General features: G+C 40.5%; 1 protein-coding gene across 1 annotated transcript; it reads left to right on the top strand.

Annotated features, from left to right (window-relative positions):
* Window positions 1-6,797: 6,797 nt before the first annotated feature.
* TTR (transthyretin) lies at window positions 6,798-11,592 on the top strand. Its single transcript, XM_077352519.1, has 4 exons — window positions 6,798-7,049; window positions 8,202-8,341; window positions 10,728-10,863; window positions 11,327-11,592. The coding sequence occupies exons 1-4, from the start codon at window positions 6,981-6,983 to the stop codon at window positions 11,432-11,434; spliced, it is 453 nt and encodes a 150-aa protein (XP_077208634.1). The 5' UTR covers window positions 6,798-6,980; the 3' UTR covers window positions 11,435-11,592.
* The last annotated feature ends 3,339 nt before the right edge of the window (window positions 11,593-14,931 follow it).

Raw genomic sequence — 14,931 nt, 5'->3', positions numbered from 1 at the left:
TGCAGCCTTCCCTCACACTCACACTAGAATTCCCAAGCAATAGTGTAGGAATGCACATACATAATAAAACATATGCAAAATCTTGCACTAAAAAGCTATTTAAAGCATTTCCTGATACCCATATAATTGGCAAACTAATCTTCTGCTCTCAGTGAAGAGCTTCATGTATACATATTAGGAAATTATACTGAGACTAAGATGTGACTGTTTACTGACTCCCATTTTGGCCCTGTCCACAACATGGAACCACCAAGGCAGAAGTTTTCAGCAAACAGGGGAGGTCTCAACGTTTCATATTCACAGACAGTAATCAGTAAGAAGGTTAGGGGACATTGCAAGAATATGTATTCACAGTTGAACTCACAGGAGTAGTCCCACGCAGGGTAGTTCCTTCGCTCTCTTGAGTCCGGCTGCTTGGTTCCCTTACCTCTCTGTGTGCTCCCAAGATCCTTGCCCTTCTTAGTGTCCAGGGTCCTCCTCCCAGCTCTTCACTGCAGCTATCCTTGATTCCACTTCTAACTTGTTGTGTGAGGGGGCCCAGCCTACACGGTCCTTGGTGTCACCTTCATCCCAGGGAAACACCCTCCCCTGATAAGACTGCTCCAGCTCCCAATAACCAATTAGGCAGTGACCTTCCAGTCAGACCCACACTATGGGCCTGCCAACATATGCCATATTTCCTCCCTCTGCCCTTGCAATTCTGGGCACCTCCCTGCAAACACTATGTGCCACCTGGCCACACTATCCATGGCTGTTTCAAAAGATCACAACCATGGGATGCATTCACCAAGAACTTCTCTTGATTAAACAGAAGTGCCCATGAGTTTTGGTATAGTTCAGCACATATCAACCTGACCACTCTATTTTTACAAGGTCTGATGAAACAGCCAGATAAGCTACAAAACTAGACTCTAGCACAAACAAACAAATCAGCCACTTCCACGTGGCTATTTGTAGTTGTATTAAGCACCAAAATGAAGTGCCCACAACAGATGTGCTGACTAAGCAGTTAACAATCTTTGTGAGCAAAGCAAATAAGCAAAGTGCAAGCCACAGCACCCAGGCCCAAATTACCACCAGTAATTCATCAGGCAGCCCATAAAGGTGACAGCAATCCAATACTGCACAACTGTATTAAGTAACAAAAGTTGGGAAGGCATTCCATGGAAGTATAAACTAGATAATCTTCCAGGAATCCTTAAGGCTGAGTTCCTACACCCATTTTGGTTATGGAAGCATTACACTACACCAGGATTGTGGCAAGCACAAGATCACCAAGCTGGTGTAGTGGTTAAGAGTAGCAGCCTCTCATCTAGTGAGCCGGGTTTGATTCTCTGCTTCTCCACATGCAACTAGCTGGGTGATCTTGTGCTTGTCACAATCCTGTCAGAGCTGTTCTCACAGAGCAGTCCTGTCACAGCTCTCTCAGCCTCGCCTACCACACAGGGTGCCTGTTGTGGGAAGGGAAGCCACTTTGACACTCCTTCAGGTAATGGAAAGTGAGGTATAGAAACCAACTCTTCTTCAAATAGGCACAAAATCATACTGTTTCTATTGGGCTGAAAATGTCAAAACTGCCTTACAGCAACTTCCCACACCAAACTATATTCAATGTGGCCTTTTTCAAACTGCTGAAGCATTATAGAAGACTAGCAGAAAAGCCTATTCTATAAAAAGTACACTGGGCTCTAGCCTCCCCCCTCAGCAGCCCCAGCAAAGCCTCACCAGGCCACAGCAAGGCTGGTCAGGATGGGGGCAAGCTCTGGCAGGCACTCCCCGCCTCCCCCACACACACCTGGGCAGCCCCACTAAGGCCTTGCCAGCCTGCAACAAGGCTGGTCAGTGCTGGAGCTAGTTGGGGTGGGCAAGGATATGAGGGCAAGTTGGTCAACCACACGCCCTCACACACTTTAGCAAAGATGCTGATAGTTTATATTTCACCAGACAGCAAGAAGAGTTTCCAGATTACCACTTGTCTGGCACAGAACAACAAAACCTAAGTATGTTAATTTGTATTAATAGGAACCATGAGTTTCTAGCATAGATTTCTGGATATCATGGCAGTCATGAAATTTCAAACAACACAGTCAACAATGCCTAAACTTGGATGCCAATTTTCCTAGGGCCTCATACTCCTCAACACAGTATCAAAAACCACCTAATAAGATGGGGAGGATATAAAAGTAGATGGTTCAGTAATGTAGCACAGCCTCCACGCAAATCTTTACCTCTGCCACACAGAAAATAATTTTTATAGAAAACTATAGTAACACTACCATCTCAGCCACAAAGCTTATGCACTGAGAATATGGCTGAACATTGTGGAAACAAGCTAATTCCATCCAACTCATCAAACAGGGTCTTGGTGATACAAGCCAGGGTCAGCCTACTGTCATGAGCAGGCAACTCTTCAGACAAGGAGGAATCAGGCCTCACACAGGTGGAAGACCCAGCTGAGCAGCTGGGTTAAGAAACAGACCCAAAAGAGGAAGCAAGAATATTTTCCGCCATGGCCAGGCTGCTCATTCTGGCAGGAGTTGGAAGTCTCCAGTAGGTTCTCTTAAACCAATGGAGTGAAGAAGAAGGAAGGAGCCCTTGACAGCTTTAGAGAGACAGAACACTTTCCTAATCACACAGCAGCAAACAATGTTCCTGGAGTGGAGTCTTTACAGTATCAGGATTGACAGGCTGTTAGAGAGCAAAGAGGACCTGCACTTGGAGGATAAGGAATTCACTGGGAAAAGTTGCCACCTGTTATAGTTTACAAGGTGTATCTCTGTGTGTATATATTCATTAAGTATTCATTGAGAGCCAGCTTGGTGTAGTGGTTAGGAGGGCTGACTTCTAATATGGTGATCTGGGTTTGATTCCGTACTCCCCCACATGCAGCCAGCGGGGTGACCATGGGCTGACCACAGCACTGATAAAGTTTTTCTGACCTAGTAGTAATATCAAGGCTCTCTCAGCCTCACCCACCTCACAGGGTATCTGTTGTGGGGAGAGGAAAGAGAAGGCAAATATAAGCCACTTTGAAACTCCTTCTGGGAGAGAAAAGCAGCATATAAGAACCAATTCTTCTAAATTAGATATTAATATTAAATCTTTATTCCATGAATGTTTGGCTATGTATTCTAATTATATCTGACAAAAGAGTTCAGGGCAGCATACATATTTCTTTCCTCTTCTATATTATTTCCCCAACAAATTATTATATTTATTAACTACCCTATTTTGTGAGACTCAGGAAGGATGACAATAGAATAAAACATAGAATCTGGATCTCTCCAGACTAACCACTACACGGGGGCCTTTCCACACCTGTTAAATATAGTGAAATGCTTACCTTAAGTAGTCATTATATTCTGGCCACTCTGCATGATATCGCCAACATCCAGTGTCCAAGCAGCAACTGGCTGGCTACATCCTCCATTTTAAAGGGCTAGTTGGGGAATCACATAAAGTGGATTCCCCAAACTAAAGATGCTTCCCCCCAGTGGACAACCAGCACTCTATACACTAAATAAATGTATGGTGGAGAAGAAGCGATATCTCCATCTCCAATGTCCCAGCCTCGCACCCGCCTCGATCTCCTTTCTCCCGGGGACGAGTTTTTTTTTAAAGCAAATGAGCTGGAGCAACGAATAAGCATACAAATGTACAGGCAAAGCCAAAAGGCATTTCCCCCCAAAGTTGTCACACAAAGCATGCCTCTCTATAGTCCCCACCCCCAAAAAAATCAGGATCGAGATTAATTTTTAAACGATTCAAGACTCATGATTCCATAAGGGGTGGTGTTATAAAAAGGCATTTCAACAGAGAACTATTGTTTTTTTTTTTTTTAAGGCATCACAGGACCTTTAAAAAAGGAGAAAGGGGATTAGCTGCCTGGTTTGATTGACAGGCAGAAGAGAGTCGCGTATAAACCGTGTTGCTCTCTTCCACAATTTCCAGCAGCACTTGTGGAGTGTAAGAAGTGCAAAAAGGTGGCAGACTACAGTGAGATGGCAAGAAGGCAAGGAATGGCTGGAGGCGCAATAATATTTCGCGCTTCGCCATTATGCTGGTATAACACTATTTTTTCTCTTTTTTAAAAACTTATCTCTTAATTTTTTTAATATATAAAGAAAATAAAAACAGTTGGTTACATTTTTTCATGTGCAGAAGTGCCCTGGATCTCAAACCCAACCTGGGTTATTAGGTGACAAACATCTTACTACTGTTCCTCCAAATATTTTGCATGCAAAAATATTAACTTATGAAATAGGACAGTAGATAGTACTACTGTGTGGTTGTGAATGTGTGAACAAAACTGCATGGCAACTGGAAAACAACGTTGATGCTAATAAGAGGCTTAGCAGAAAAGCTAAGAACAATGCTGACTTCCAAGGAGGTCCTATCATTTGATATTTGCTTTCTAACTAGCAGCAGGTGGACTTCAAGTACTTTGGAATCCAGCTAATCCACTAGGTGTTTAAATATTTGTGGCTTAATCCATGTTTCCATAAACACCATGCTGGGCCACCCCCTTGCCCTCACATTAATCCTTATCCCTCATCTGAGCTCTTTTCATCCCAAGTGCACCAATTTAAACTAGCTCTGGATCAGCTGGGTAGATTTTTCTCCTATGCCAATTGCATTCTTCCCTCCAAATGAAGTGATGTTAAATGATTCTCAAAAACTTTGTTCAATAAATTATTAAAGGCAAAATGTTTTCAAAGAATAGGGTTCCCATCCCAGTGTCTTTCTTTCTTTACATCTCTTGTCAATTTCATTCTGCACTGACTATCCCACCCACCTTTATTTTGTTTGGATGCAGCACCAAAATCCTTTTACTTCCCATGGGGTTTGTTGCCATTTGTCTCTTCTCCAAACCTTTCAAAATATCAGCAGGCAACTAAATCTTGCACAGCTCCTTTTAAACTCCCTCATTGTCATTTTAGGGTTTTTTATTCAGCATTTCGAGATTAGCGATAGTCTCATATCACAAGACTCCCACCACTCATCAAAGAAATTAAAAATGTAAAACAACAAGGAGGGGAACTAATCCATGGAGCTTGTACACTGATGAAACAGGGAGGAGGGGAGGACAGAAGTACAGAGTGGGTGGGACAACCTCAGTGTGGGCAGGGGAGTAACTTCTGATGGGTGACAAAAAGGCAGGGGAGAAATAACCGTGCTATTCTTGTGAGGACCATGAGGACATCACCATATTAATTTAGCCCCCTGCAATAGTCATTTATTTCACAGCTATTATTTCCTGATATAAATAATAATAGGGAATCTGACAACAGAGAAAGGAACAACTGTAAGCCACTTTGAGCCTCTTTCAGGTAGAGAAAAGCGGCATATAAGAAACAACTCTTCTTCTTACCACTATTATAGGGATGTGCGGCCACACAGTAATTAAACCCAAACTGAATATATCCTTCTTTTTTAATAGGACTGTTATACCAACCTCCAACATTAACTATGTTTAGAAATATCCAGGGAAGGTCTAGTGTCTTTTACCTTTTACTACTTCAGCTTGATCAGAAGGACCTAGGCAGTGAGAACATGAAAGAGAAGAGAGCAAGTCAATATAAGAATGGCATAACAAATTGATAGTCCAGTGGCACCTTTAAGACCAACCAAGTTTTATTCAAGATATGAGCTTTCATGTGCATGCACACTTCTTCTGATACAATGTAGTTACAGAGGAAGTGTGCATGCACACAAAAGCTCATACCTTGAATAAAGTTTTGTTAGTCTTAAAGGTTGCCACTGGACTCTGTTTGTTCTGCTTCAGACCAACATGGCTACCCACTTGATAAGAATGGCATGTTGATTAACCAGAAGAGTATAGCAATGTCACTACTGCACTGATGAATTTCCATGCACTACTTTTTCAACTATCACATTGTCAGGGAACGTTTTTCGGAAGCAGAAACAAGAGTCACCTCCCTATTGAGTAATTTTTTTCTAGACTGTATATTTACTTATCTATACTACTGCTTCTTTCTGGGGTCTCCAGGTGCATGCCTGTGTTCTTTGACCTACATATTAAATTTTTAATTATTATAACTGGCTAGAAGGAAAATGAAAATGGAAGTGAACTGTGCCTTTGACTGTCCATAAAACAGATCCTTCCTGTTATCTATCTTAGCAGCACAATCCCTGCAGGGTACATCCTAATTGGGTAACAACCAAAATTGTACAATAAGAAGTGATTCCCACTGAAGCCAATGCAAACAGAATATACAAGAAACTACACACATCCAAAAACCAAGAAGAAAACAAAATTATTAAAGAATAATGCATACCAAAATAAGCAAGAATAAATTCTTGATGCACATTTCTTAACCAGGAGAATATGAACAAGAAAGTATATAACAGCCAGTAAACACGCTGTCATAAATAGTCTATATGGGCAAGGTCTGAAGAAAATCATAAAATTTTATTGCTGAAAAGAATGTGAAGAATCATGTTTATACCTGATGCATTGCAAACCAACTACCATCACAGCCAGTGTACCGGTTGAAGTCATCAATGATCATAAAAGAATACATGTAAGATTTAAGCAAAACTCTGGGTTGCCACACAAAAAGAGCAGGACACCCGTGGTGTGCTTGCTGTCAATTTATTATAGGTAATTCTATGGTCAGTAATATGCAAGAAACAACTGCTGTCCTTTTTTTTCACATTTGGTGTTTTAACAACATAATCCCTGCAGGCAAGGTTCATGGTTGTGTGGGTTACTGATTCTCTTACTCCCTATGCCTGTGTGGCCTTTCCTTCCACATGCAATAATCCCATGGATTTCTGTGAGAGACCAAGGAATGGAAGAACTGCACAGCTGGACTACTTACTAAGTAAATAATCAGAATCAGCAGGTTTAGGGTCATATGGGCCCCTGATAAGTAGCCTGTTTTGTAGTAGGACAGAGTATAAAATCTCCCCCCCAGCTTCTAGTTGCTTACAGAGGCTCACAGACTGTACACACAATGGCGTCTTCCTCTCTGCTTCTCATCTGTTTAGCGGGAGTGGTGTATTTTGCTGGAGCTGCTCCACTGGTAAGTGTGGCATTAGTTGTTTGGTGACTACTTAGAATTTAAAAGTAAAATCTTTCCAGCTACATAACATTAAATCCTTCCTGTAGATAGCCTGCATCTTTGATGTCTACACCATTAAGATATTATATTTATGTATTACTTTCATCACTTTTGTACTAGGCGGATTCGGACGTATCATTTGTAAAATTATATAAATAGAAATGCTGATTGCTGGTAATTCTTTTTAATTGAAATTTTGTCAGGAATAAGAACATATGTACGTCATGTGTATTATGTGCTATCTACTGTGTGTTTTTCCTTTACATCAGATTAGCAATAATTTGGAAGTTTGTCATAAATCTCAAGGCTTTTTATTGTACTACAAAGAATCTTCTATGAGATCTCCAAATGTCTGTATATAGCTATTGCCTCTAATTCACTATTGTTTTAAGACCACTTAAAAGACATAGCCTAAGCATGAGTTAAAATGGGTAGAATCATGAAAAACCCTAAACTGCAACTACTTTTTCAACATTTGATTTTTGAGCAAATGCTAGATTTCAAGAATATGAATATAGTGTCTGTGGAGAAAGAACCATTAACAACTTGTCTTCTAACTCTGTAGAGGTACATTTTATTTCGGTTACAGAGAGTGATTCAGTGCTCTGACAAAAGGCAAAAAATATTTGTGTCACAAAGCTAAAAAATAACATTTAGTCAAGTGCTATATGTTTTGATGAACATTAATTAGTATTGCTAGTTGCATTGAAGGACAGGCAGCCTTCAGTTCAGTGTACAATCAAGAAGTTGTGTTTTGGGGGAGTGGGGTTGGTTCTAAAGATTTTTGTTAAGTGCAAAGCTACATCTTGGTAGATTTTAAATATCTTTAGTATGTTGTTCCTTAGCATTATGTATAATGTCACATGAAACTGTCTCATTCGGAGCCACAGCTTCTGCATTCATTGTCTTTGTCTATATTTACATGAATGCAAGAACCCCTTAACGTTTCTCATGTGGGGAAAAAGCTAGCTAAATAATTTCCGAACTTAAAGTTTTTATAAGTTTAAAAAGGTAGCTGAATAACTTAGCATTTATAAAAAGCTCTTCTACATCCAGAAAACAGGTTCTAGACCACAGATTGATAGGGTTTTTGTTATTGTTATTGTTAACAAGGTTTCCCATGGTTCCATCGACTCTAAGTGCCCTCTTATGGTAAAAGTCCTGGATGCAGTCAGAGGAAGCCCAGCCACCAGCATAACAGTAAGAGTATTCAAGAAAGCAGAAGATGGCAGCTGGAAAGATTTTGCTAATGGGTAAGTTGTACAGCATACAAAAGATTTCAAGAACAAAGGCAGTACTGCTTAGGACTGACTTCAAATTTGTATAAACCTGCAATAAACTTATTGAGCCTCTTGTGGCGCAGAGTGGTAAGGCAGCAGAAATGCTGTCTGAAGCTGTCTGTCCATGAGGCTGGGAGTTCAATCCCAGCAGCCAGTTCAAGGTTGACTCAGCCTTCCATCCTCCCAAGGACGGTAAAATGAGTACCCAGCTTGCTGGGGGGTAAACGGTAATGACTGGGGAAGGGAATGGCAAACCACCCCGTATTGAGTCTGCCATGAAAACGCTAGAGGGCGTCATCCCAAGGGTCAGACATGACTCGGTGCTTGCACAGGAGATACCTTTACCTTTACCTTTACCTTTACCTTTACCTTTACCTTTACCTTTACCTTTACCTTTACCTTTACCTTTACCTTTACCTTTACCTTTACCTTTACCTTTCCAATACACTTGCCTAATTCTTGAACCTCCAAGTCTCAAACTTATCTTTAATTGATGGGATCTCATGGGAACAGTGAGTTGGATCCTGCATAAAATCTCAGGCTCACAAACATGCTTCCCTCCTGCTGCAGTCCCAAGTACATCTTTGAAATGCTGTTCCTCAGGGACCAGGAATCTCCAGAAACAGCATGAATGGGTTGCAGAAGGGCTATAGAGGGAGGGAACACTGGCAAAAATGGCTTCTACTTGTACACAAGGATCCTTTCATGGGATCCAACTCATTTTCTGCCTTTAGTTTTATTGCAGTACTGTCCAATCCAGTAACAAGAACACATACATGTGCTAGAATGTGCACATACATTTACCTATGAGGGTAGTACTACTATATGACTACCACAGGCTGTCATTTAAGCAGCAGGATTAGAAACAAAATCCCCTTTAGAAATCTTATGATCAATATCATCAAACCTCTATGTATTCATAAGGACTAATAAGTAAAAACAACAACAACAACAAATCAGACTGGATATTCTCAACATTCTTGCAAAACTCTTGACAACTATGTATAGCCTGCAAACTGTCTACTACCTACCTCAAAGTTGTCAGACTAATCAGGCAATAGTAAACAGATAGATAATTTGGTATTAAACTTTTCCATAGCTACAAGTACTGGCATGACAGATGTCCCCAAAAGCTTTCTAGAGTTTATCTGAAGTTATATGCCAGATTGTGACGAGATTGATCTTTCCAATGTAATCCATAAAGAAGAGGTAAACAGGCTATAAGCAGGGACATTCAAACTTTTTGAACAAAAGGGAACAAGGTTCTGTTATTGTTTAGATACAACATCAATCAATACTAAGGATAATACTGTGTGCATTTCATATACAAAAGTTGTCTGTCATTTTTCTTATCTTGCCCTTTTCAGTAATTCAAACAAAACTCAGCCTTCCTTTTAGAACCCCTACGACTGACCAAATATGAACCTGAAAATAAGACACAGAACAGCTTAATCTTGAAATATTTTAACACACCTTTAAACATGACACACACATCATATTTCTGCTAGTAAAAATATTTCCCTTAAAAGAAAAAACAAACAAACATAATCCATGCATTTTATAGATTACTAACCTTTAATCAGAGATCTTCAGTCTGCATTTATAGCTATGAGGGAAACCATACATTTTTGGCCACCTGTTTTCCCATCGGGTTCCTTTTTAAACTAGCACAAATCAATGCTAGTCAAATTGCCTGCAACAGAATAATGGCCTAATCTTACATCACCTACACTGTCCAGAACAAGCATAGTATGACTACATTTGAGAGTTAAGAATCCAATTTTAATATGCTGGTGTACTCTTGTCCAATAAAAGTGTGGGCAGGGGAGTAACATCATGTTATTCTTTGCATGCCATGTGACTGGCAAATCAAAGTGGATCTATAGAAGCAGGCTTCCTGGGAATAAGAGGGCTTGCTTTTAAGAAAGCAAGCAGAACAAAGATCTTTAACTAAAATGTTCATTACAGCCTACCACCAATTATTGTATGAAACAGACTTTTTCTTGATCATGTCCAGTATTTTTCTATCCCCATAATATGTAGGAAAGGAGCTACTACACTTGAAAAACAGGATCTGTATTCCAAATCTTATGCCGATGAGAATTACAATGTGCATAATGAATTAGTTATATATGGATTTATTTTATCTTAATTTGGACAGAACACACAATACTACATAAACAAAGGGATGTTGCAAGAAATGTGCATATGTGTGGGTACAGCCAAAAAGCAGGAAAACGCTGGCACCTGTATATACGGTATATACCAAAAGCTTCTGTACACATGAAATTCTTGTAATAGGTCTAATATGCTTTTTGTGCTCAGACATCATTCTATTTTATATATTGTTTAATTTTAGAAAAACCAATGAATTTGGAGAAATTCATGAGCTTACAACAGATGAACAATTTGTAGAAGGCTTGTACAAGGTGCAGTTTGACACAAGCTCTTACTGGAAAGCACTTGGTATTTCTCCATTCCATGAATTTGCTGATGTGAGTATTTGGAGGGGAGGATTACAAGGCCCTCCTTCCATTTCCTAAATGACTTCTTTATGACTCAAATCTTTTGAAAGCTGTTTATGGAGCTACCCTAGCTTCTTTAGGCTCCTCCCATTTTTCCTTCTCAAGGGAATTGTTTGTTCTTGTGCCTTCAGTATTTCATTCTTAAGAAACTCCCATTCCTCTTGAACTCCCATCTCATGTTTTTCTGACCATTGGATTCTATCCATCATAACTTTAGGTTTGTTAAAATCAGCTTTCCTGGAGTCCAGCCTATATGACTGACTATGTACAGTTTTTCTCTTCTCCAAGAATGCAAATTCCAAAATCACTACAAAGTGTGCCCACTGCTTTCACCTCATCAACCAGTTCCTCCCCACTGATGAAAATCAAGTCTGTAATTGTGGACCCCTAGTTGAACAGTGTACTCCAACCTTAAAATGTTTTTCTTTTGTAGGTGGTCTTTATTGCTAACGATTCTGGTCACCGTCATTACACCATTGCTGCACTTCTCAGTCCCTTTTCCTATTCAACCACAGCTGTTGTCAGTGATCCAAAGGAATAAGGAACCCGCAGCATTCTTACAAAGTTTCTCTAGTGTTCCTTTTTTGTAGGATTATTTTTAAAGGATTCTTGTAACTTGTTTAATCAATGCCTTGTTTGATAAAGTAGCATCCCTCTGACTTTTTTTGTAATGTATCAATAAATATTCTCTAAACTGTTTTAGGGTCTATGTACAGATTTGATACTCAACATTAATTAATACAACTAATGTTCACCAGCTCTGAAATTTCCATTTCCATTTGTATATCTCATCCCATAACATATAACCAGTGGCCCTGTACATACGTATTGACTGATTGCAAACAGAGGGTCAGTGGGCAGAAGTACATTGGCTCAGCCTCCTCATGATTGCCAGGCCATGAGCATGCTGCCTATGCAAAGAGGATGTGTCCACATGCATGATCTCTTTTTGGGACCAGCAACATTCAAAAAGAACCATCCCTGATCAAAGGGAGGAAAGCATATGTGTGGATACTTCCTCTACACATTTGCACCATGCAGATATCCAAGCAATTGTGCAGAGGGAAAACTAGCATGCTCAAGCCCACTGACCCTACCCACATGTTGAGGTCCTACACAGAGAAATTGGATATAGACTGCTAATGCATGTGGGTCCTGAAGCAAAGCAGAACCACTCCTGGGAGAGAAGTGAAAGAAGTGATCTATGGAGATACCATCTCACCTCTATGAATTGCACATTATTATATACATAAAAAGATCCTCTTGTGGCGCAGAGTGGTAAGGCAGTGACATGCTGTCTGAAGCTGTCTGTCCATGAGTTCGATCCCAGCAGCTGGCTCAAGGTTGACTCAGCCTTCCATCCTTCCGAGGTCGCTAAAATGAGTACCCAGTAAACGGTAATGACTGGGGAAGGCACTGGCAAACCACCCCGTATTGAGTCTGCCATGAAAATGCTAGAGGGCATCTCCCCAAGGGTCAGACATGACTCGGTGCTTGCACAGGGGATACCTTTACCTTTATATACATAAAATAACAGATTGTGCTCTTAAATTCCCTTGCTCAAACAAGATCTGAAGTAGTACTTTCACCTAATCTTTATCTTAAATTATTCAAAATATTAAAATACCAAAGCCACTTTTCATATTATACTGATGGCCCATTCAAAATCATTGCTTAATCTAGCAGTAGTCTTTGCAGAACAGGCAGCCTATAACACCTCAAAGAATTTGAAGATAACTAGCTGTGTGTAGCAAGGAATTTCATCACTAGTGAGGGAGCCTATAACAAAAATTTCTCCTGCATTTGTAGGGCAGTGACTTACAAACCTAATTCAGTATAAATTTCATCTAGTGTAGTGTAGTGGTTAAAGAGCTAGAATAGGATCCCTTTCCCCAAAGTATCCATCTTTGGAAGGCTGGAAAAATCTTCTGCTTGCTCCTGGACATGGGATTTTCCATTGCTTGCTTCTCTCTCTCTCCAATGGGGATCCAAAGTGGCTTTTACAAAGGATTTTACAAAGAACTTCTATATTTTTCCAGACTAAAATACAGCCACTGTACAATAACCAATAAAGAAGTCTAGACAATATAGTGTTTTGAGTTTGCAGTAGACATAACACCAGGAAAAAGGTGTGTGTTCTTGTGTGTATGTGTGGGAGGGCATTAGGGATGTGGCCTGGGAGCCAAGGGGGCAGGAGCCTGAAAAAAGGTTGGGAACCACTACATTAGGCTGATCTTGCATTGAGCAGGGGGTTGGACTACATGAGCCCCTTACAACCCTATGATTCTCTTGGAGTTACAAATTATTTTCTAATTGGGGGGATCAGTTTTGCTAGAGAAAAAGGCAGCATTGGCGTTCCCTCCAGTCCCCAAGCTCCACTGTCTCCATTCTCCCCTCCTCTTCCCCACAAATCTCCAGCATTTTCCTATCTCCCAGTCAACCCTAAAACTCCCAAGCAGAGGGAGAGGTATCTCTTCATTGCACCCACCACCCTTGGGGAAAAAAAAAAAGTGAAGACAGCTCCTCACCTATTCCAAAAGCTACACATATGAAGTAGAGACAAGATAAGGAGAAGATGAACTCCAGAAGGGATTGGGGGCTTGCAGCACTTTCCTGAACAGCGACATTCTTCCTGAAAATACTCCTTAAGACAACCTCAAATATGAGTGATGGTTAAACCTACCAAGCAGGAAAAAACAAGGCTATCCGCTCAAGGGCCCTACTAATGGAGAAGGCAAAGGCAATATGGCCTCTAGAATAGGAATTTCCTGATGATTTTCAAATAATCTCCAGTGTCCTGATTAGTTTAATGGAAGGCTTCCTGTTTGCCTCCAGAACAGCAGCTGAACAACAGAAGAATGAGAGCAGACAACAAAACAGTTAGGTCCTTTCTCTCCTCTTTCCATACATGGTTTTCCCTTAATAAATAAAATTATTTTATTTTTAAAGCACTTAGTGCTCTGCTCCTTTACACATTAAAACTCTTCCAACAAATATCACCTCCAGGAAGATGGACAAAGATGGCCCAATATCTGATGATTCTGAATAACTCAAGGCTAGCAAAAAAAAAAAAATCTTGAATCTCCACCTGACTACATGAGGGGGAAAGTTTCCCCCAGTTTCACACTAGAATTAAGCCACTGCAATAATTAGGAGCTACATATTAAATCAGGTATAAAAAGAGTCCCCAGTCTTTGTTCTTTGACTTGTGTTATCTTGTTCAGCAGACTCCAGCCTGACTTGCTCCTGTGCTGTTCTGAGCTATCTATGCTGAAACAGTGAGAACACCAAATGGGTCTATCACCAGTGCAAGCTCTTTTGGATTGCTTGGGAATGTATCCATTTAACTGATGTGCTTTTACATCCTTTTTGCATTTGTGGATTTTGCCTTTATCATTTTAGAGGTCCTAATTAGATCTGTACTAATTAGATCTGGTGTAGTGGTTAGGAGTGCAGACTTCTAATCTGGCATGCCGGGTTCGATTCTGCACTCCCCCACATGCAGCCAGCTGGGTGACCTTGGGCTCGCCACGGCACTGATAAAGCTGTTCTGACTGAGCAGTAATATCAGGACTCTCTCAGCCTCACCTACCTCACAGGTGTCTGTTGTGGAGAGAGGAATGGGAAGGTGACTGTAAGCCGCTTTGAGACTCCTTCAGGTAGAGAAAAGCGGCATATAAGAACCAACTCTTCTTCTCCTACTACTTATTCCAGCCCAGTCCCTCCTCTGAATTTTTCTGTATCCCAGTAAACTGTTTCTGCCTTTTCACTGAGCATTGACTACATTCCATGGAAGCTTTCCATCCCTGTTTTCACTTTCTTTTGGCATTCTAACTATGCTTAATGAAAAAGCACTACATGCAACACTGTCAATATGCATAATTGCCATTTTATGTGAACTGGGCCTCATACAGCTTAGGTATGCATGAATCCATTTCCATTTCCAGTCATACTCCCAGTGACTGAATCATAAATATGGTAATTATTCCTGACACAAAATATTGGGTGCTATTGTCTACATATGGTGAGACAATGTGC

This window comes from Paroedura picta, chromosome 9 (assembly GCF_049243985.1).
Source record: "Paroedura picta isolate Pp20150507F chromosome 9, Ppicta_v3.0, whole genome shotgun sequence".
In the NCBI taxonomy this organism is placed as follows: domain Eukaryota; kingdom Metazoa; phylum Chordata; class Lepidosauria; order Squamata; family Gekkonidae; genus Paroedura; species Paroedura picta.
Note: the sequence above shows the minus strand (reverse complement) of the source record. Positions and strands in the feature narration are given on the sequence as shown.